The sequence below is a fragment of the Tetrahymena thermophila genome, assembly GCF_000189635.1.
Source record: "Tetrahymena thermophila SB210 genomic scaffold scf_8254402, whole genome shotgun sequence".
Taxonomy (NCBI): domain Eukaryota; phylum Ciliophora; class Oligohymenophorea; order Hymenostomatida; family Tetrahymenidae; genus Tetrahymena; species Tetrahymena thermophila.
This window is the reverse complement of record NW_002476185.1, coordinates 135567-159577: the sequence shown is the minus strand read 5'-3', so window position 1 is coordinate 159577 and position 24011 is coordinate 135567. Positions and strand designations below refer to the sequence as shown.

Below are 24011 nucleotides of genomic sequence, written 5' to 3'. Positions count from 1 at the left end.
AATCTTATTTTTCATATGATATAAAAAAAAAACACGATAGTTAATAAATGAAGATTAATTTTTCAAAATTAAAGTAGCATTTAGAAGTTTAAAAATTAATAACTTCAATTTTTATATAATTATAATTTTAATTTAACAGTATCATTTTTCTAAAATTAAATTAAAATAAATTGATTAATAATTAGGAATTCAACCTTCATATAATTATAATTGTTCTTTCTAAAATTAGAAATTAAAATTTATTTAAGCAAGGTATATATATCTAGATAATTTTAAGCTATTTAAATTCAATTTTATTATATTTAAGATAGAATTTATTTTTAATTGTTAAAATGGGTTTAATTAGAAACAATAAATAATTTTGGTATATTTTTATAAATTTTAGAAAAGAGATGTAAAATTAAAAGAAATATAAATGATAGATATTCCTGCAATTAGAAATAGCTATTATATAAATTTAATATATCATTAAATAGATCACCACCAAGTTGAAGTATTGAAGTATCCTGTGCGAGGATTTACAACTGTTGACATGATGGTTGCAACATTTAGAGTGGGATATTTCATCATAATATCTTCCATTAAAATTGTTTCGTTGATATTTCCATTTAATTTTTCAAGTCTTTCTTGAGCAGGAATTCTTCTTCTGTCATACCATGGATCAGGGACATCTCTGTCATAATTTGTTTAAACTAAAAATGAAGTAGTTTCATTTAATTAGTAGAATCCGTGAATTGAATCATAGTTTCTTTCAATTACAACACCATCGTTAATTCCAGGACCACTGACCATATAGTATATAGGACATGCGATAGCAGTGGTATTTAATTTTTAAACAGCGCCTAATTTAATTTAATATTTATTTTTATTTTTGTCTTTTTATTGTAAATTTACCTTCAAAAGAGTCTTCAGTTTCTAAGGTCTCCTTGATAAGCCAAACTGAAGGGAAGTTTCCTTTAGCAATAGCTTGAAGATTAGTGAATAAAGACTTAGAGTTTCTTGTGGTTTAAGTTAATCCGAACTTTCCAGGCTTAACTCCGGAGTGGAAAAATATAGCTCCAGCAAGACCATCTACACTGAATATATGTTGATTATTTCTATAATAATCAATAGTCATAGTTAAATTGGAAAAGTATCTATTTTATAAAAAATAAAATTTATTAATTTAAAGAAAAATAAATTTTGAAGAAACATAAATTGTTCTTATATTAAAATTATGTAAAATTTATATTTAAAAAAAATAATAATAAAAAAATTAATTATGTCGACTTTGTTCTTTATGATTGATCGATCATAAAATATATTTTTGATTTTCTTAAAGGTTTTAAAAATACTTTTATTTAATTTCTAATTACCTGAAAAATTCAAAGTCTAAATTTCTTCCATGATAAATAGTTCCATTATTATTTCTTACAACAACACCAGTGCAAGCTTTCCATGAGGCAAGCTCATACATGAAATTCAAAGTAAATAAAGTATTGAATGGAAGACCAGTTAATTCAGCTATGGCTTCAACTTACTTGACATACTTTTAATATTTAAAGATTGTCTTTCCATAAACACCAACAGCATTAAAAATCCACTTTGGAATTGGAAGTAAATGTTCAAACTCAGCAATAAATATAGAGAGAGGTTCTTTGAAATCATTCATTATAGGAGCCCATTAAACTTTTGGAGGAGCATCGATATCGACTTAATATCTAGGAGGATTGTGGAAATGGAGAGGTCCTGGATGAGGAATCATAATTGCTGAGCTTAAGCCCAAAAACAATCCTATGAACAAGAGTGTTAATTTCATTGTTAAATCTCAAAATTTTGTTTTCTTTTTGCTTGTTTAAGAAATTAAATTATTATTTAATTAATTTTCTTTAGAAATTTTAAATCATGCAAAATACCTAACTAATTTTTTTTATAACTTTGAATTTTATTTAAAGAATCATAAAATAATAAAAGAATTGAATAAATCCAGATATTATTAATTATCTTATTATAAAAAAGATTGAATTTGGTGCTTCATATAATCCAAAGTTCTTATCCTGGTTTGCTTTTTGGTATAAATTAAAATTATGTAATCTGCTTAGGCATGTTTCTAATGATCAAAATTACAAATAATGTTCAAAAATTCTTCTCTAATTAAATTATATGACCACATAAATACTCTAAAAGCTGTAAATGACGATACATTTAACATATTAATAAACAGACATTACCACTAAAAAAAATCAATAATCTTACTTTTAATTCATAATTTAAAAATTAATACTATTTCAATTTATGTTAAAAATCATTAAAAAAGAAATAAAGATAATTTAATGAAAAATAAATAAGTCATAAATAAAATCTACAATCGTTCTACTTTTTATTTATTTTGGCATTAAATTATAAAATTAGAAATTTATTTTGTTTATTTTATTTTTGTATTAAATAATAAAATCATTTAATTTTTCTTTATTTTATTTTTTATATATTAAATTGAACAAATAAATAAGTAATAAATAAAATCTATAATCCATCTACTTTTTATTTATTTTGGCATTAAATTATAAAATTAGAAATTTATTTTCTTTATTTTATTTTGTATTTAATAAAAAAATCATTTAATTTTTCTTTATTTTATTTATTAAATATTAAATTGAACAAATAAATAAGTAATCAATAAAATCGATAATCTACTTTTTATTTATTTTGGCATTAAATTATAAAATTAGAAATTTTGTTTATTTTATTTTTTTTACGTTAAATAATAAAATCATTTAATTTTTCTTTATTTTATTTTTTAAATATTAAATTTATAAATGAAAATAAAAGTTTTTAGAATTTTATTTATTTTTAAAAAGTAATTGAAAAAAAATAATATTTGAAAACCAAAATATTAATTTGAGCTAAAGAAGATTAAAGTTTTTATTATTTAATTTGTTAAAAAATTATAATCTAATTTTACTGATTTTAAACTAGAATCTTATTCACCTCAGATTTACTTAAGAGTATAGATTTTCTTCCAAATTTCTTCCTTATTTTTTCTATCTGAGTATATTTATTATTAAAAAATCTATAACACAAAACTTAAGAAAAGTAGGTAATAAAAGATAAATGGAAGTAGAAAACTTAAATAATAACTAAGACACATTAAATATATAGGAAAATTAGAGCAATAATGAAAAAAAAAGCAAGAATAATTAATTAAGTTTGAAAGAAAAATAATTATAAATTGCTTCGTTAACTATTTAGCCATCATTTCAAAATACATTTTATCTGCATGGAGATATTGTACTATGCTTAAGGCAGCTATCTTGCTTAAATATTTGTAGAAAATTCCATCATAATAACATATATCGACATATAAATAACATTCGTATTTGGAAGCCTTAAAGTTTTTCAATTCAAGAAGAATCTTTAAAACAAACTTTTATTGAAGCTAGTTTTGAAAAACCGAAGTCTAGCCTTTAGGATTATAAAGGATTGGCAGAAAGTTTAATCTTACATGGCTCAAATTAATCAGAATATCTATTTGGATAAAATTTAATTGATTGGTATAATTAAGGCTAAAAGCTAATATAGTTTGTAAAATAATATTATAGTTTCCTGACATAGAAAAAACTGCTTGAATAATATTTAGAATAAGAGGGTATGTATAAAAATGAGCTTTTATAATTGATATACTAAACTATAGAGTAACAAATTTGTAAAGTAGAATTTTTTTAGTATAATATTATTGAGTTCAATTAGGAAACTTGTTAATATGAAACAACTAGAATTGGTATATCTAAAGGTCTATCATGCTTACTTGGTGCTGATGAATAAGGCTCATAATAAATTATTATAAGAAATGGTGCATTTGAGTATTTAGATAATGCCACTAATTTAAATATATAAAGATAAAAAATGATGTGGTTTTCTAATTAAAAATAAGTATCTTAATAGGTCACAAGCAATAATAATGAGTTAGAATGTTATATAGAAAATTAAGCTGTTTTACATACGTTAGATGAATATTAGTTAACATGTAGAGTTTTGTTTTAAAGATTGCCTATTAAGCATGATTTGTTAAATAAATATCCATACATATTTAAAATGTAATAAAGCTTATTTAATAATCTTGGATATCTTCCTTATCCAGATTTGGTAAGCTTAGAGATAAAGATTATTGAAGTAGAACCCTCTGCAATAAGCTCACTGCTATAATAACGATCTTAATAAATGAATCCAGAAGGAGATTCTGATATTGAGTATTTAAAGGATCAATTAGAGTATTCTGTGAGAAGTATGGATTTTATAGAAAAATTTTATGATAGTAAACTTTTAGCTAAGAAAAAAAGATTTCGTAGAAAAAAAGGTCAAATAAATGATTGGGAGTACTTAAAGTATAAATATGAGGAATATAAGTAATAATAACAATAATAAAAATATAATAAGGCATTTATATCTAATAAGATAGATGATAATCAATAACTATGAAACTTCAAAAATTTGTTTTATTTAAATTAAGTGTTATTTTGTAAAATAAAAGTTAAAGTATAAAATAAAGATAATTCAAATATTATACTATAAATATTCATATTTTAAGTAAGTAGACTTACTCCTTTTTTTATTTTATTCAAAAATTTAAAGGCTAATTAAACCACATTTTCAAATTTTTAAAAACCGGCCTTAATATATGAACCTTTACAGTATTTAATAAATAAAAGAATTTGATTAATTCAAATCATTATTTCAATAATTTTAAATATTTAATTTAACATAAAAAAAACCATATTTTTATTTTTTAATTTAAAATCTTAAGCTATAATTTGAGGATCGATCCTTAATTAGGATTGGCTGAATTTGAAGATATTTTTTTTATAATTTCTTCATGTTTTAATTTGATATTTATTGTATTAACTAATATTTAATACATACAAACATTTTTATATTTTTAGTATTACAATAAGTGGAGAAAATAAAAAAGAAGTAAATAAAATACTTATTATATCAATAAACTTAAGTAACTTAGATTCATTTTAGTTTATATTTAAAATAGTCAATTCACGTAGTTTTTATATTTAATTAAGTTCATTGTTTATACTCATTAATGATTTTTGCATTTTTTAATAATTTTTAGCTCATATTATCTTTTATAACGTTATTAGTTATCTCAGATCTTAAACTACTCTGCATATTATCTGATATTGAAATATCATAGCTTTTAGATTGGATCGTATTTTTCTTTTATCTGAATAGGGATTAGTTGCTATCTATCTGTTTAGATTGCATTTTTTTATAAACGTTTCCTGATTCCTTTTATTCATTACTTACCTCTGTTATTAATATATTGTTTATTTCATCTGAATCTGTTTAATTTTAGTTTTACTAAGAGTTTAACATTTGCTATGGAGAATTTTAGTTTATTGTATTGTTTAATAAATGCTAATCATGCTCTTGTAAAGTATTAGATCTTTTTAAAGAATAACCTATTAAATTTATTGCAGCTGGACTTCCAGAAAGATTTTATTTCTTAAATTGTTAATTTTCTTCGTTAGGAACAGAGTCAGATTGAAAAGAGTTGTTTTCTAAAATTATTGTATTAAGTTAAGGAGAGTTTTAATTTGATTACTTTTCTGATTTACTAAAATTGATAATATTTTGATTATTAAAATTAGCATCTTTTTAGTGCATATTATATTAATCTTAATGCTAATCTTTTTCGTTAAAGAAAAAGGATACTTTTTTATCGTTAGTAGCCAGACTGTTTTGTTTTTTTTTTACGGAACTTTGGTTTTAGCTTTAGCTTCTAATATTAGGAGGAATTTAAATCATATATTGCTTTGGCTCATATTTTGATTTGTATAATCTATTTATTTGTTACGTTTCTGGATTATTATAAGGTATTTTGTGGGCTTAGTTACTTTAAACTGATAGCTAATCAGAATGAATGTCTGGAGTGTTTAGTTTAATTTAGTGAACTCTTTCTGGAGAATATCTATACATTTAATTATTTTTTGGATGATTTTATAAAGCCATTAAATCTATCATTCTATTATTTCTATCGTTTGATTGTTGTGAATACTTTTTAATTAAATTTACACTTAAGCCATCTATATATAAGTTATTATTTTCTTCTAAAGTTTTATCATAATATGTATTAAATATATCTTCTGTTGTTTTTTGTTACTGATTTAAAAAAAATTTTTTTTTGCCATTTGATTTTTGAGATTTATTAGAAGCTCCCTTGCTTAGCTTAGGCATTTAATGATTACTTTAACTGCTTGCTAGTTTATTTAAATTTTTGCTATCTACGCCATTGAATAGCTAATTCTATCTATTGTTAAGATTTGCTTCATTTAAGCTTAGACCTCTTTTTTCTTCAATCATTTCATTAGGTATATATGTTTAGTTAAATACATGTTTGATATTCATATCTAACATCTCTAGAAGTCTGCTATCTAAAACATTTTTCTTCTTCTTTTGAGTCATAATCTTATAAGAAATGCATGCATTAGTAGCCTTATCAATAGTACTTTTCTCTTCTTAAAGCAAACTCCATGCTTCTTAAATATTAAATTTATCATTAATTTCATTAATATCTTCATTCTCCTTTTGTAAAACTACTGGTCTAGGAAGAAACTCAAACAATTCTCTTTAGTTGTGATCTAAAAGAAGCATTTTTAGTTTATCTATTTCTACTAGTTTATTTAGTATATAAACTATATCCAGTCTTTAGACAACTTTTTTCATGCAGTATTTTATTTACTTTTTCTTTTTGTCTTTCTTAAAAAGAAAATATTTTATGTAATCAAAAAAGCCTAGCTTGAGAGAGTTTGTTTATTTCTGTTCTATCATTTTGTTAAATTTTTTCATTTCTTTTATAGATAGTCTCTTTTTACTCTCACTAAATTAACTCTTCCCAACTTCGTTTAAATCCCCAGTTGTGTTATTTTTATCCATGTTTTTTATTTTCGAGCTATTCGAGTTCATTACGTTACCTTCACTGTCGTTTTAAGATTTAAAAATTGTTTTCTACTTTGCACGCTCCTATATTAAGCTTGCTACAAATTAAGTATCTGTCCTCTTATAGGAAACAAACATCTCATCTGAGTCTTTCTATGAAAAGCCAGATATTTTTTACTAAAATTGAGTTTTACCAGACCCATTTTTATTTAATTCTTAATCTTTTTATTCATTTAAATTTTATTTTTCTACATTTAAGCTAATTTCTTATTCACTTATTTGCTTTTATTTTTCCTTCTCTTCATGAAATTTTATTTCCTCTTTACTAGCTAATTGCTACTTTGTTTTTATATCTGATGCTTGCGATTTAATAACTAAATTCACATAATGTTAAATAGGTTCATTAGGAATAATGTCTCTATCATTTTCGCTTAATTAGCTCTATTAATCCTAATATATTGGTTTATTTTATTAAATATTTTTTTAAATTTCTTCTTTATTATGTTATCTAATTTGGTTTATGTGTGATTCAAATGATTTAAATTCATCAAATTTTTCATAGTTATTATCTTTTTCTGTATTTTGTTGAGTAAAAAAAGTTAATTTTTATTTATCTTAATCATTTTTCAGTTTTGTCAAATTTGAGAGTTAATTATCTTAAATTTAAAAAATGTTTTTATTACGATTTATCTCTTTGTTATTTATTTTGTTCAGCATTATCGAACTTTCTAAAATGGGTTTTTATTCTTAATTTATATCTTCATTTGTTGTTGTTTAAATATTTATTATTCTGTCAGTTTATAATGTTTGCTAGTTTTATAATTAATTTATTTTGCTTTTCTAGTCTTCTTTATCTAAAGGTTCAATATGAATAAAATTAATATCATTATTATTTACCTATTAATCATTTTATTCCATTATGGTCTGTGTCTTTTTAAACAGGTCTTTTTTATTAAATTTTATTGAGTTATTTTCTGAATCAGTATTTGCTATATCTTAAGTTTTTACAGATTTTCTTTGCTTGAAAAGCTTTGAAATTTTTTCTGGCAAAGTAAACCTTTTAGTAAACAATGATTTTTTGTATTCTGCTGTATCCTTTTTCATAAATTTTTTCTCTATACTATTTTGAAGTTCTTAGAATACATTTTATTTTGCCTAATTTAGTGCTTATTATTGTTATTCGGTTTATTTATCAATATCAAAATTCTATCTTTCTTACCTTGAAAATTAAGATTTTTCTACATTTTAATTTTCAATGCTATATAATTTTGCTTTTTTTTATATATTGCTGCTGTTTGCTAGTTTATCAAGATCAATTTTTAGTTAATTTTCATTTGTAACATTATTTTAAGTCATTACTTTATAATTTACATTTTAATTTGCTTAATTTATGTCAGTAATTTATTACTGCTGTTTACCTGATCCGTTATTTTACTAAAAAGATTGTAGTTCTGCAAAATTAAATAACTCATTTAATAATTTGCTTCTAAGTGAAAGCTTAACTATGGGTTTAGATATAAACCTTCCTACAACTAATAGCGATTTAAGTAATCCTCCAATGATTGCTAATATACTCTATACTTTGAGGTATTTTCTATTGTAATACTTCTCTACATTACTTAAAGTAATGATTAAATTTGAAACATTAGATTAATCTGTCTATAGTGGCTAAACTAATTAGCTTTATTAGTATAATAATTGATATTGCTGCTAATAAGATTCTTAAACTAGTCCTCTGTCAGTATTTACAGTTGTGAATGCAAACAAAATTTCTAACCCAATATTATTTAATGATAAAACATCTTTTCTAAATGAAAAAATAAAAGGATGATCATAAATATCAGGTCTAAATAAAAATTGCTTGAAATTTGCTGTAATTTAATATTAACTCAAACTCTAACCTTTGATTTAAATTAAAATACTTTAAAAATTGACCATTTAACTCAAATTTTAGTCTAATATAATAAAAGCCATTCCATTATTTATCCATTTAATTTGCAAGCTCTACTAATGCTAAAAATTAATTTAGATATATTAAACATTAATTTAAATCTATCCACTTTAAACAAGTTGCTATCCATTCAAAAGAGATGACGAGGTTGAGTCTTCTATTGAAAATATCATTTATAACTCATCCCATTACTAGTAGATATCCTTTTCGCCATCAAAAAATAACTCTGTATAAAGCATATCTGGATTCTATCTTACTAAAAAATCTGAACCTATCTATCTGGAACCTAAAAATGTAGCTATAACTACACAAATTGTCAAAAGTGTCCCAAAAAATGTTTTATGTGTCTTCTTCTGCTTTAATGTGAGCTCAATGTTTCTTCCAAAAACATCTAAATTCCTTGAATATTTTACTAACTTCTTCATTATAATAATTTTAATTGCTATTTGTCAAATAAGTTTAATTTTTTCAAAATTCAATTAAACACAAACAAAATCTTTAGTTTGTTTTCAACTATTTGTTTTGGGTATATAATTAAAAATCTAAAATCCTTATTATTAAGTTGAAATCACTCTCATTTATTCAGTTTTCTTATTAGCAATTTTCATAATACTGATATAAATTATATGCCAGTAATTATAAAAAATGCTATGATGCTTTTTATTTTCGAATCAAAAATTTCATTTAAATATCTTAAATATCATCGAAAGACCACTTCACATAATTTTTAAAAAAATTTATATAACATAAGTAGGAGATAATGATGATTGGATTATATGTAAAAAATAAACTTAAGAGAGTTACTGATGATAAATTGTTTAGACATAAAAAATAAAGATAGCTAAAATTAAATAAATTAAAAAACTGTTATTTATTAAATTTAAAATAATTTAAATCAATAATTTATTAAATGTAAAAAATGTTAATTTTTTTGAATTGCAAAATATTATTCTATATAAAAACAAAGCATGATGCATATCGTGTAATTTATATAATTATAGAAGATAAATAAATGACTTTTTAAAATAATAAATAAACAAAAAAATTAATAGCTCAATTGAATTTAAATTAATAGTTTAATATAATCCAAAATAATTTTAAAGAATACTTTATTAATTCTATTAAATTTAATCATATAAAAAGTGAAAAATATTTAATATTTTTTAATGAAAATAAATTAATAAATATTATTTACCATCTATGTATTTAAGAAAAATGGGCTGTTTGAAAATAACATAAAATACATGATTTTGGTTTGAAGTCTCTAAAAAATCTAAAAAGATAAATAGCCAATAAATGGTATTTGTAAAATCAACTAGTGAATATATTTGATAATATTATATTAAAATTATTGGATTAATTATTATTTGTTTATAGCTAAAAACCAATTGAAATAAAAGTAGAATTTCAAAAATTTTTATGAATTCTTGAAGAAAAATTAAACAATTCATTAAAGAAAATTATAAAATAAATGTAAAATCCTAAATATAAAATTAATGGGATTTTTACAGTTTTTAATAAAACTAAATGATAAATGTTAAGAATAAATATTAGAAAGAAGAAAAAGAAAATAGTCATTTTAGATAATTGAATTAATAATGTAAAAATCGAATCATAAATTGTGATATACTCTTTATTTTTTATAAATAATTGTACTTTTTTGATAAATTACTAAACAAAAGATTATTTAAATATTTAATTACTATTTTTTAAAAAATTGCATTTTTTCATAAAATAGATAAATCTAATAATAATTTACATATTATAAATAATAAGGACAATATTTTTGTAATAAGCATTTGTTATCAATTTAATTAATTAAACAAGTTAAAGTTCCAACTCTTGCATTTCATATAAATAGAAGATCTTTTTAAAATATTTAAATTAAAATAAATTATTTAAATTTTAAACAATCTTATTTTTAATAATTAAGAAATATTTTTATATTAAGAATTAGTGATTTTAAATAATGTGTTTATTTTTTATTAAACTAATATTAACTTTATATCTCTTTATAAAATATCTATTTTATATTTTACATTTTTGTTAATAGCTCAATTTATTTCTGATTTATTATTTAAGAACTTTATATTAGGAAGTATTAACTTCGAAAAAATGCTTGCTTGCTCATATATTTTTAAAATGTAATTATTTTAAAAAATTTTACTTTATCCTATCCTAAAATTTAAGTAATTTAATTATTCTATAAATATAAAATTTAGGATATAATCTGATATAAATTTTAGATAGTGTTTATTATTTTTAACTATTTTTATAAACGCTTAATATTATAATAATATTTTAAATATTTAAAACAAAAAATGATAAATTATAAGAATTTATTGTTCTAAAGGTTAGTAGATCATCTTACTTTATTTAAATATTCTCATTTTTCTCACTATATTTAAATTTGCAAGTTTAAAAATATAATCTATGTATTAATCATATATTTTAAGTAAGACCAAATCTTTAAAATATTCCATTTAACTCAATTTGCTAAAGTAAATAAATAATTTTGAAGATATTACAATATTATAAAAGGTTATTTCAATATATTTTTAGTAGTTTTTAATCCTATTAAAAAGCTTAAAGTATGAAAATCAAAAATTTATTAGCATTTACGATATTATGGCAATATTTTTTATTTTATATCCAGAATATACTTAGTTACAGATATAAGAATAAGCTAAGTATTAATTTTTTGATTTACTTTTATAATTTAATAATAAAAATTTTGAACTTTTAATACAAATTTTATAAGATTGAGAGTAAAAAGTAAGTTATTAACTAATTCACATCTTTGGAAGGTTAGCTTCACAAGATTAGAATAACAAAATCTACAAAAAATTCATACATTTTTGTTTTTATAGATAAACCTCATTTATTTTTTATATTTAATATGAATTCACATCTAGATTGTTAAAGATAATAAGAATAAATAATCAACCAATCATAATCAACGTTTGAATCGCTTGAAATACTTCTAACAGATCACAATCTTAATTAAACTGTATAAGAATATGAGAAAACAAAATTAATCATAAATGAAATTGAGTGCAATTAAGCCTTTGATTGTTAGCTTATTTGCTCACCATTTTGTACAGATTTTCTTACTGTGCATAAAAGGAATAAAAAAATTAAAAAATAAATATTTATTCATGATAAGAAAAAAAAATTAAGTTAGAGTTAGGAAGAACTAATTTATGAATTGAAGAAGTAAAACTTAAAATTTACCAAAGATTATTTAGATCTGATTGTAATGACCATGGAAGAAAAGCACTACTATATAAAGCGCTATTTAACTTCTGGAGGATAATCAGATATATTTTAAGGATATCATTAAAGCGATGGAGGAAAGATAGAAGATAGAGTATTTAAAATTATAAAATCTGACTCAACAGATTATTAAGATTAAATGAATGAATACAATTTACTTAAATCAATATCATATCCTATAAATATAATTTAATTCTATGATCTAATTTACATTGATTCTGAATCTGTTTGTATTATAATCATAGAATAGTGTGAAAAAAGCTTAGAGGAAGAATTGCGATAAATGCTATAAAATAATTGTTTGTTTACATAAGCTCATTTTGCTTAAATTTTATTTGATCTTATTGATGGATTGATAGAATTAAGAGCACACAATATCATTCACTAAGATATCAAACCTTAAAACATACTAAAAACGATGCTGGGTAATTATGTTTACACTGATTTTGGTATATCTGGCAAGCTTAAAGGTAGCGAAGTTGAGATTAAAGGCTATACCCTTTACTTTAGTCCACCTGAATAACTTACATAGCAAAGCATCTCTAATTATAAAGGTGATATTTATTCTCTGGGGAAAACTTTTTAAAGATTAATTTATTTCTACAGAAGTTGTTAGAATGAAAAAAATTTTAATAGTCCCTTCTTATAAGAATTAGTATAAATTATAGAAAGTCGAATGATTATTAATTCATGCAATGATCGGATAGACTGCTTAGATTTAATTCAATCGATTTATGAGATAGTACTGCATTAGGACTTAAAAAATATTTCAGCTTTTTATTTAGAGAAAATAAATAAAATTATTTCATCTAATAAATATGACAATAAAAAAGATATACCATTTGTATTAAAAGCTAAAAAGATATACAGCTAACTTCATTTATAAACTCGGTTACACTTGTGTAATATCATCCTTTTTAAAGACTAAATTGATGCAGCATAAATAGATTTTCTTTTACTAAGCTCGAAAATACCTTTTCAGCAAATGAAAAATATTCCAGATTGTATTCAGCAGATATCAATATGTCTCTTTGATTTAGGGGAAATAAAAAATGCTCTTAAATATCAGTAAGAAGCTTTAGATTTGTATAAAAAAATATTTACTGAAAATCATCAGTCATTAGCTACTTCTTACAATAATATTTAGGAGAATTATATGCAATTTTAGGAAACACTTAAGCAGCTTTAGAATTTCAAATAAAATCTCTTGAAATGAATAAATTTTTGTATAAAAATGCTCATCCTTCCATTTACATTTGTTTGAGTAACATTGGAAAGAGGTATTCAGAATAGGGAGAATATTTAAAGGCTTTAAAATATCAAAATTAGTCTCTTAAAATGAGACAAGCTTTATATCAAGGAAACCATCAATCAATAGCAAATTGTTTGAATATTATTGGAGGACTTCATGCAAAGCTAAATTAGCCTAAAATCGCACTACAATTTTAATTAGATGCTTTAAATATGTATAAAGAGATATTAGAAGAAAATCATCCTGAAATAGCGGCTTGCTTAAATAATGTAGGAAAAAGATATGATGAGATAGGAGAAAATACTATTGCATTAAACTACTTAACATAAGCTTTGGTAATGAGTAGACTGCTTTACAGCCATGATCATCCCATGATAGCTACTTCTCTTCATAATCTAGGGTAACTATATTCTAAAATAGGATAACCATAAAAAGCTTTATAATATTAATTAGAGGCTCTAAAAGTAAAAGAAGGAATATATCCTCCAAACCATCCTAAACTCTCATAAACTCTCCATAACATAGGATAGAGATATGCAGAGCTAAACAGACCATAAATAGGTCTGTCTTATTAACTGAAATCTTTAGAAATTAGAAAATAATTTTATTAAGGAAATAACTTAAGTACAGCTTAATCACTTGACAGTGTTGGTGAAAGATATGCAGAGCTTAAAGATTATTAAAAAGCCCTTACTTTTCAAAAAGAAAGTTTAGAAATGCGTAAAGCTTTACTAAAAGGAAATCACATTTATATTGCATCTTCATTGGAGAATGTAGGAGAAAGATATGCATAACTAGACCAAAAATAAGTTGCATTAACGCATTAACTGCAAGCATTAAAAATGTATAAAAAGCTTTTTCATGATGACAATTATCATAAAGCATGTTGCATGAATAGTGTGGGTAAAAGATATGATGAAATTGGAGATTTAGAAAATGCTTTAAAATATTAACTTTTATCACTAGAAATGAAATAAAGAATATTTCAAGCTAACAATCCTAGCATAGCATAATCATTAAATAATGTAGGTGAAAGATACGCAAGGATAGGAAATATTTAATAAGCTATCAAATATTAACTTTAATCACTTTAAATGTATGAGAGTCTCTATGATAAAAATCACCCCTATGTGAAAACTATATTATAAAATATAATCAGCAAGTATGTTTTATTAAAATAGTTTGATCAAGTCAATAAATATTAACAGTAGTTAGCAGAATGCAACATCTAGAAAGATAAGTAGTAAATTCCATTCTAAAAATCATCTAGTTCTGACACCAAATAATAAATTGATAAGTAGTAAAATGATTAATCTTTATAAAAATCTTGGTGAAAGCAAATAAAAAAAACAAATTCTTATGCCAAATCTTATTATTGACTAAATAAATAAAAAAATAAAAATTATTTTAAAAATAAAAATTTTCACTGAAATTAATTAATTTATATAAAGATATTGTTAATATCGCAAAATACTATAAAAATTAACAAAATATCTTATTTTATTATCTTAAAAAATTAATTAATTAATTAACTAACTAACTTAAATATTATTGTATAAATTATATAAAATATTATTGATTTTGTTTGATTTTTTATCAGGGCAACTTTTATTTGAATGATTTAATTATTTATAAAAATTACTTGCATTTGAACGAATTGCTCTAAATAAAATACTTTTAATTTTATTATAAATAGCTTAACTTCTCAAAAAAAATAATGAATTTTTATATATTAATTTCTTTCAAGATAAAAAAAATAATCCTTAATTAATTAAAACATTAAATAAAGTAAATTGTCCAATTCTTAAAAAAATGTTTTTAGCTATAAATAATAAAGTTTCTCGTGTAGAAGAAGTAAAAATTTTTGAAAATAATTATAATAAATTATTAATTTATTATTTTTAATCAAAAGTTTGAATCATAAAACTATGAGCTCATTAATATACTAAATATTTACAAAGCGTTTTTATTATTTAAATTTACAAATTCATTATTTTTTAATATCTTGTAATTTAATTAGGTTTGAAGAGAGTTCATAGGATAGTATCATAGATTTAGGAACAAAAATATCAAAATGTGTAAACCTTAAGATTTTAGATTTAGACCTTTAGTAATAAAATAGCTTTAATTTTTATTCTTAATCTAATAATATTATCTTTAGAAATAATTCAATTTTAGAAAAAGATGTTTTAAGTCTTTTTAATGGAATATGTACTTGCAATAAGTTGGAACAATTTAGATTAGTAATAGCGTAAATATTTATTTATTTATATTTTAATTTTTGAGAATTTATTTTTTTAATTCCTTAGAGAAAATAGAATAGGTTTGTTAGGAACAGAAGTTCTGGCTTAAAATATCTAGAAATTATAAAATTTATAATAACTCTAATTAAATCTTTAGTAAATACTATTCATGATATCAAGAAATCAACTAATTTTTTAAAAAAAGAGGAACAAATTAGACAAAAAAATCAATTTTTTTGTTAGTAGACAATCTCTCAAGATGTGCAAATCTTCAAACATTTTCTTTAATGCTTAAGTGAAATTGTTTTTATATTGATAAAATTTGTTTAATTTAAGATATTTTAGAAATAATATGATAGAAGATGGAATTATTCAAATTGCAAAGAATCTTTCAAACTGCTAAAGTTTAAAAAGTCTTGAGTTGAATGTCAGGTAAATTAACAATTTACAGTTTCTCCTCTTTTAACTTTTATCTTTTTTAAATTCAGCTTTAACTCTATTAAGGGTTGTGACTTAATTAGTTTTGGATAAGATATTTCAAAGTGTTCAAATCTTGCAATTTTAAGTTTATCAATTTAGTAAAATAATATTTGTATTAATGATTATAAATAATTAAAGCTTTTTTTAATAGAGGGAATAAGCAAATTTCATTAAATCATATTGAAGATTCAATTGTTAACTTATCTAAGCTTCCATAACTTTAGGATTTTAGTATTAATATAGAGTAAATTTATTTTTGTAATTAGAAATTAATTTTTTAATATATTTTTATAAAAAGTGGACTTTTTGGTGGATAAAATAATTTATGCGATTATTCTAAAAGTGTTAAAAACTTACTGAATTGCAAATCATTAATTAAATTGAATCTAAGTTTATCGTAATTTGTTCTTTACTTTTTGTAAAAAATTAAATATTTTTATTTAAAGCTATAATAACATATCTAATTCCCAACTTGAGAACTTAGCCGGATAAATATAGTTAATTTCTAATTTAGAGCAACTATAACTGAAATTTGAGTATTATTTTTGGAAAAGCTAAGAAATTTTTAACTTTGTTTTTAGAAATAATTCAATTAGCGATTAAGGTTTCATAAAATTATCATAAGCGATTTCTCATCTAAATAAATTAAAAGTTCTCAAATTAAATTTTGAGTAAATTAAAATGATTAAAATTAATACAAAGTAAAAAATTATTTACTTAAAAAAGTCGAAACTAAATCAAATAAAATGGAATTATTTCTTTTGCTGAATCTGTTAAATTTCTAAAAGATTTGCAAAGTCTTGAGCTAAGCATAATGTAATAAATTATTTAAATATTGTAAAATCTAGATAAATTTTAATATTATGAAATTATAAGTTACAACTAGCAGATAGGAGAGAGTCTTTAAATTTTAGCACAGAATATTTAAAATATTCTCAATTTAAAATATTTTAAGCTTGACATAAGGTAAGTTTATTATTTAATTTAATATTTAAAAATATTAAAATATTTGAATTTAACTCCATTTAAAAAAGTATTAATTTTTATTAAATGTTTTTAAAATTGAATAGTAAAATTTTCAATCAAAAATTTTTAAATTATTTAATTTGAATAAATTCAAAATATCTGAATAAATTTCAAATTAAAAATAATGCAAAGTTTATCAATTTAATTTCAAGAAAATGATTAGTTTTTTTTGATTATTTATTTTACTCATAATATTTTAAATAAAATATTCAAAATTAATTATATTAGCTAGTGTTTAGTTGAAGCTAGTTCATTGCTAAGATTTGCAATTATAATCTCAAAATGTAGATAACTATAGGCAATTTCATTACAATTTAAGTAATTTTTTATTATATTAACTCAATAAATATTTTTAATTAATTAATTAAGCTTTCCAATCTAGAATATTAAAGCAAGAAAACAAATAATAACGAAATTAAAGAAATCTACTAGATTAATTCTTTGCAATTGAATAAAAGATAGTTATTTAAATGTTTAAAATTTATGTCTTAAGTATGCAAATTAGATTTTAAATAATTTTTCAAACTTTTATTTAGTTAAAAAAATTCTCATTTTATTTGATTAATAAAAATTATTAACCTAAAAAAAAAAATTGATATATAAATGGGAAATAAGCTCAGTTAAAATAAAGTTATGGATGTTGATAAAAGGTATTATTTTTAGATTTTAATTATAATGATTAAAATACTAATTATCTTTGAATTAAATAATAATTTACCTAATCAAAAGAAAAATATTGCAAAATTATATACTGAACATTCTACTAAATTAATGATTATTTATATTAATACCCTAATTTTTTTAAAAAAATTAATACCTAAATTATTAAAACTTTGGTTCTTAATTAAGGAGAATGCACATTAAATTAGATTTTTAAATTATTTTTTAATTTAAAAATATTTATTTTAGTTATAAGAGAATGGGATCGAGATATGCAATTAGATTATTATATCACTTAACAAAATATTAAAATTTAGAAAAATTTAGTTTAAATTTGAAGTAATTTAAGTTTATTTTAACTATTTCAGATTAAATTATTTGATTTTATAGTAATAATTTGATTGACTCAGAAGGAGTTTGTGGTTTTGATTTAGGTAAATTAAACAAACTCTAATATTTAAAATTTAGTATTAGGTAAAATTTGATTGTTTTAATGTACATAATTTTAATACTATTTTATAGTGAAAATATAATATGCAGTATAGGTGCTGAAAGTTTAGGGAAATAATTAAAAAAATGTAAAAAATTATCTTCTTTGGATATATGCTTGAGGTAAATCAAAATTTTTAATTAAAAATATTTACTCAATCTACATTAGCTATAATTAAAAAATTGGCTCAGAAGGTGTAGTCAAGTTCTCTGAATGTCTAAATGAACTTGTTAACCTTAGTTCCATAAGTTTAGACTTCTAGTAATAACTTTGATTTTAAATACATAAATGATAATCATAAATAATTAAGCAAAATTGATTTAACTTCTCAAGGAGCAATTTTACTTGGTTAGAAACTACAAAGTTGCTTTAATTTAGATAATGTTGTGTTGCATCTTGGGTAATTAATAAATAATATTGAAAAATTAATCTATAATTTTTAAATTTTAAATAGAAATAATATGATTGATTATTAAGGGTGTTAATAGTTGGCTATTTCTCTTTTTAATTGTCAAAAATTATACAAACTACATTTAGGATTAGAGTATAAAACTTTTAAACTAATTTAGTTTTTTTCTTAGTTTTATTTACAAATAAAGGCATAATTAAATAGGATCTTAAGGTTTTTAATCAATTGGAAATTAATTATTTAGTTGCAAGACTGTAAAGTATCTTAGTATTTAAGTAAGGTAACTGGGTATATAAATTAGTTCATTTAAATAGATTAAAATAGTTTATTTTCTTGTTAATTTCTTATTCAAAAAAATAATTTATTTTTTTACAATAGTGATTGTGGCATCAAATAAGAAGGAATCATTAAATTTTGTGAGTAAATTAAATAAAACTAAGTTCTTATTTCATTTAGAATAGACTTAAAGTAAGCTTTTAATTATTAAAAGTATTACAAAAAAATTAAAATTTATTTATTTTACTTAAAAGGTGGAACCAGCTATAACGGAGAGAAATGAGGTAAATGTTCAATCGATTAAGTAAAATCAAAAGACTAGTATTATTATCAATAAAATATTGATTAGTAAAAAATTAATTTCAGTTTTATATTTTTCAAATTTGTTGTTTACATTTTTAATTGTTTATTGAATGATAACAAATAAATAAATATATTTTCTTTGTAATCACTATTTTTTATTATTTCTAATAATCATTTATATAATTTTTAAATGTTTATGTAAAAGTTTTAAAAATAAATTCCATTATTAAGTGGATGATATACTTTGTGCTTCTTAAATTTATTATTTTAATTAAATAAATTTTTTTTGATGTTTAATTAATTGAATATATATTTTAATTCTTTAAAAAAAATAAATCTATTTTAAGAAAATATTTCTTAAAAATACAAAAAATTAAAAGTATTAATTTATTTTATTTCAAATAACTTACAGGTAAGGTATTATTTATTATTAATATTAAAATTTCTTTAATTATAAAAATCTTATTTGTTTATTAAGATAATAAAATTAATATTTTTATGAATTTTTAAATTTATTTTTTTATTAACTTTCATAAATAATTAATTTAATTTATTTTTAAAAATTATAACTTTGTTTTTGTAACTTGATTTATTTATTTATTTACACTAAAATTTTGACAGAAATAAAAATCATAAATTTGAATTTCTTTTTTAGATAATAAAAATTATTATTTTTTTTTAAATAATTTTTGTTAAAACAAACTAATAAACAAATAATAAAATATGTTGAAATTAACTAAAAATATAATTTTAATTTCTTTAAAATATAAATACAAAAAAGTTTTTTATTTACTTATAAAAATAATTTTTATTTTACAATAATTAATAATAATAAATTTTAAATCTATAAATGAATTAATTTAAATTTGCTTCAAATTTATTAATCTTAGTTTTGTTGAGGATGTTCCTTTTATAATTCATTTTAGATATTTTATTCATATTATGGCTATTACATAGATCTTTCATGAGGGGTTTTGTATGGTACAACATGATCATCTTCTTTACCATGGTTTTCTGAATGAGATTTTTAAATTACTAAGTTTTCTTCTAAATTATTAACCTCAGAATTATAATTTCCATTTTGAACTGATTTAACTGAATTTTTTAACTCAGACGACTCTGATAACCTTGGCTAAAAATTATTTAAAATTTTAATATCCCCTATTTAGTTTTATTCTTCTTATTTTTGCTCATTTTAATTTTGATTGCTGGTTTAAGACTATGACTTTTCTTAAATCTATTAAATTTGATTATTATCCTAGTTATGTTATTAATAGTTAGGCTCTATAGATTTTGGTGTTAATATGATATTATTAGAATTAGTGTGAATTGAATCATTATAGTTGAAAGTGTTATTATCATCAAGATAATCATCCTCTGTTTTACATCTTTTTTCTAATTATTGGATTGAGTTTTCGTTTAATGGCTCACTCTAAATCTCTTAGTTCTCATAAGAATATTCAGCCTATTGATTTTATGCTTCAACTTAATGATATTAGCTTTCATCTTAAAAATTCTATTCTTATTCTTGTTCTTACTCTTCTTCTTTGTTAGCTTATTCTTAAGCAGAAAATGACAATTGTTTTTGGTGAATTCTAGTTTCAACAGCCACATTAGAATGAGAATATTATTATTGTTACTATTATTCTTAATTTTATTGGCTATATTGCTATATTTAGTTTTCATAATGATCATTTTAATTTACTGGATGATCAACATTATCAGTAGTCTACTTTTGATTCAGAATATAATATTATTTTATCAATTCTTAAAATTGATTTTGATTTAAATTTGTTATCTGTTGATTTTATTCTTGTTATTCATTTTATTATTGAGCTTACAAATTGAGACTTTATCTAAATGATGCTTCTTATATAAGTGTTATCTTATTTTATTCATTTAAAAAAATATTGTGATTATTTCTATCACTATAAAATTCCTCTTCATGCTTTTATGTTGAAGTATAATTTGATTATAGTTCGTTTTAATGTTATTGTCTTGAGCTATTTTATCTATCTTATGATTTATAATCAAAGGATTGTGCATTATAATTAGATAATGAATGTTCCTCTTCGTTTACTAATTAAGATTATCTGGTTATCTACTCAATTAAATATTTAACTTAATGGTTAAGATACTCTATTTACTAATCTTTTATTTTATTCTATTCATTCAATCTTTCAATTTATTGCTAAATTTAACCATTTTCAATAGTGCTTTATTGAACTTGTTAAATATGCTCAACTACTTAATTACTTTACTGTGAAGTATTTTACACTGCATAATTTATATCTTTCTACTTCGCTTAGTTTATTTATTAATTCTTTTTATTGTTTATTATGATTAAATTATTGGTTGGCCCTTTTAAATTTTGCTTTTATTAAGTTTCCTTAGGTTATTTTATATTTTAGGCATTGACATTTTAATTTACTTCAATGTGTTGACTAAACTAAAAATTAGATTCTTGGTTTTTAGGAGTTTCATTGTTAGATTTACTTCCTTTAACTATAAAAGGTCTATTTGAAGGGGAAATTGCTTTTTATTATTAAGCCTTTTCAGGAGTTGGATCTTTAGGCACAGATTATTTTCTTGTTGGAGTAATAAATGACTCCTTTGCACTATTCTATCCAAAAAACTATTATGTTTTTCTTGATGGTGAAATAAGCATATTTCTATATTATTCCTGTGCTATTTTTTAGCTTTTTTGTAGCTATTAATAGAGTTAGCTTGACCCTTAATACTATTCATTATTCAATTTTTTCATAAACTTGGTTAATGAAGTTATTTAAGTCTTGCCTTTGCTGTCTGAGTAAGGCTTATACTTACCTATGAATTGCAGATTTGACTACTAACCGTTTATATTAGATGCACCGTGATGATTCCTAACCTTCTCTTTGTGGACATTCCCTGAAGTATTTATACTATTAAAACAATCATTAGGAAGTGTCACAAATTAGCCTGTCCCTAAACATGAAGGGATGCTTGGAATTGTATTGAATTATTAACTAAATAATTAAGAAAAGTTAACAAGGTTCTTAAATAATTTGCTTAATTCAACCCATATAAAGATTTGAGGCAAGTTAATTTGTGTATGTAATGAAAAGCATTTAAAATAAATGATAAAAATTTTTGTGTTTATTTAAAAATAACATAATATCTTAAATCAAAGAGAAATTAAGATAGTAAATGCTTTCCTTACTTTTTTTAGATGTTTTTTAAATAAATAAATCAATAATTATGTAAAAAGATAAAATTATGAATGATGTGGATATTATTTACTTTAATTAAGTATCACTTATTTTACTAATTGTTTAGAAATAGAAAATAAAAAATTCAAAGTTAATACTGAAATTTTAATTGTTTATTTATTTGCCTGTATTAAAATAATCTATTTATTTTCTATCTCATAATGGAAACTCATAACACAAAAATAAAATAATAGAAATAAGTAATAAAATAATTACTCTATTGGACTATCTGTTAGCTGGCTTTTTAACTAATTAAGAGTGCTTGAATTTTAGCTAGAACGATTATTGGCACTATTTTCTTCATTTCTACCTCCAAATAAAGGTGAAGCTTTTCTACTATCTATTTAGTTATTATTGGATACTACTTCTTAGTTTATACTATCTAATATTTATCCTCCCTGTAAAATCTTTTATATTTTTTCTTAAGAGTAAGACTCATAGAGTACTTTTCTATTATCTGTTTTTGCAGGGGATGGTTTTATTTACTGTTTTTTATTTTACTAATTTGGAGAAACTCCTCTACGCTTCATTTAATTTTATACTTACGAATATATTTATAAGACTTTTTAATTATTTTTTTACAAAGTTGAAAGCAGTTTTCTATCAATAGCCATTGGAGAAACAGAAGTATATGCTCTTTAATTTGATAAATACTCCTTGTTCTTCTCTATTTCTCTATAAAAAGATTCTAAAGTTACGTCGTGATTTGTCTGGTTTGCTTCTTCCTATATATTACTATCTGAATTTGGATTGTTTTATACTGCTCTTTTGTGTGTGTAAATATTTTATAAAATTTAAGGTGTGTTTGAAGATTTAAATGACTGGGAGTGTATTTTGTTGAATGAATTGCTATTCATAGAAGCATTATTACTCTTACTGCGAGATTTTGTTTCTCCCTAGTTTTTCTAATCTGATTTTGCGATATCTTGATTTACTTTTTTGCGAATAATTTGATTATCATTTTTTATTGGAGATTTGCCAGCTAAATTAGGTTATCCTTTTGAATAGATAGCAGATGAATTCTATACCTTAGCTTTATCTATACTTTTAGATAGAGTTTCTTACATTTTTTCTTACAACTCATATAAATCTTTTTATTTCTATTATATTTCTAATAAATTAGTGGGTACGCTTTAATGTAATTCATTTTATTCTTAAATTGCAGCTGTTGGCATTGATGTATTCTACTTTTTAACTTGCTGATAGCTTGGTGAAAGGTTTCTTATGTTCTTTTTTTCATTTCTTAAAAAGTACTGAGGGCTATTTACATTAACCTACTTAGATATGACTGGGTTCATTTTAGTATTCCCTTAAATTGTAATTTAATGAAATAGATATTAATATTTATTTATTTGACCACTTAATATATTATCAATAATTATCAAATTTTTTATTGAAAAATATTATTATTTTTATTTAAAAAGCAGGTTAATAACTGTATGTATATAAAATGATCCAGCTAATAATTTAATT

General features: G+C 21.3%; 7 protein-coding genes across 7 annotated transcripts; 4 read left to right on the top strand and 3 right to left on the bottom strand. All coding sequences in view use genetic code 6, as the record gives it.

Moving 5' to 3' along the window:
• Positions 1 to 477: 477 nt before the first annotated feature.
• On the bottom strand, positions 478 to 1798 carry TTHERM_00657610 (N-acylethanolamine-hydrolyzing acid amidase, putative; the record flags this gene model as incomplete). The annotated part of the gene is made up of 3 exons (XM_001024061.1): positions 478 to 842; positions 895 to 1136; positions 1356 to 1798. 3 exons carry the CDS (start codon positions 1796 to 1798, stop codon positions 478 to 480), a joined length of 1050 nt encoding a protein of 349 aa, XP_001024061.1.
• A 1244-nt stretch (positions 1799 to 3042) lies between these two features.
• TTHERM_00657600 (hypothetical protein) lies at positions 3043 to 4455 on the top strand (the record flags this gene model as incomplete). Its single annotated transcript, XM_001024060.2, has 1 exon — positions 3043 to 4455. The coding sequence occupies exon 1, from the start codon at positions 3091 to 3093 to the stop codon at positions 4453 to 4455; it is 1365 nt and encodes a 454-aa protein (XP_001024060.1). The 5' UTR covers positions 3043 to 3090.
• A 594-nt stretch (positions 4456 to 5049) lies between these two features.
• Positions 5050 to 9300, bottom strand: TTHERM_00657590 (transmembrane protein, putative; the record flags this gene model as incomplete). Its single annotated transcript, XM_001024059.1, has 1 exon — positions 5050 to 9300. The coding sequence occupies one exon, from the start codon at positions 9298 to 9300 to the stop codon at positions 5050 to 5052; it is 4251 nt and encodes a 1416-aa protein (XP_001024059.1).
• A 2834-nt stretch (positions 9301 to 12134) lies between these two features.
• On the top strand, positions 12135 to 14737 carry TTHERM_00657580 (tetratricopeptide repeat protein; the record flags this gene model as incomplete). The annotated part of the gene is made up of 2 exons (XM_001024058.2): positions 12135 to 13053; positions 13269 to 14737. 2 exons carry the CDS (start codon positions 12135 to 12137, stop codon positions 14735 to 14737), a joined length of 2388 nt encoding a protein of 795 aa, XP_001024058.2.
• Positions 14738 to 15120: 383 nt separating this feature from the next.
• TTHERM_00657570 (kinase domain protein, putative) lies at positions 15121 to 17603 on the top strand (the record flags this gene model as incomplete). The annotated part of the gene is made up of 15 exons (XM_001024057.2): positions 15121 to 15257; positions 15316 to 15513; positions 15565 to 15654; positions 15713 to 15802; positions 15852 to 15941; positions 15992 to 16078; positions 16135 to 16224; positions 16278 to 16370; positions 16425 to 16523; positions 16573 to 16662; positions 16708 to 16797; positions 16853 to 16942; positions 17003 to 17092; positions 17381 to 17470; positions 17522 to 17603. The coding sequence occupies 15 exons, from the start codon at positions 15121 to 15123 to the stop codon at positions 17601 to 17603; spliced, it is 1506 nt and encodes a 501-aa protein (XP_001024057.2).
• A 152-nt stretch (positions 17604 to 17755) lies between these two features.
• Positions 17756 to 19332, top strand: TTHERM_000657569 (kinase domain protein; the record flags this gene model as incomplete). Its single annotated transcript, XM_012799979.1, has 10 exons — positions 17756 to 17802; positions 18062 to 18151; positions 18203 to 18286; positions 18335 to 18424; positions 18471 to 18563; positions 18613 to 18702; positions 18757 to 18846; positions 18902 to 18991; positions 19090 to 19179; positions 19242 to 19332. 10 exons carry the CDS (start codon positions 17756 to 17758, stop codon positions 19330 to 19332), a joined length of 855 nt encoding a protein of 284 aa, XP_012655433.1.
• Positions 19333 to 20161: 829 nt separating this feature from the next.
• On the bottom strand, positions 20162 to 23962 carry TTHERM_00657560 (hypothetical protein; the record flags this gene model as incomplete). Its single annotated transcript, XM_001024056.2, has 2 exons — positions 22755 to 23962; positions 20162 to 22295 (listed from the first exon to the last, which is right to left on the bottom strand). Exons 1-2 carry the CDS (start codon positions 23834 to 23836, stop codon positions 20162 to 20164), a joined length of 3216 nt encoding a protein of 1071 aa, XP_001024056.1. The 5' UTR covers positions 23837 to 23962.
• Positions 23963 to 24011: the final 49 nt, after the last annotated feature.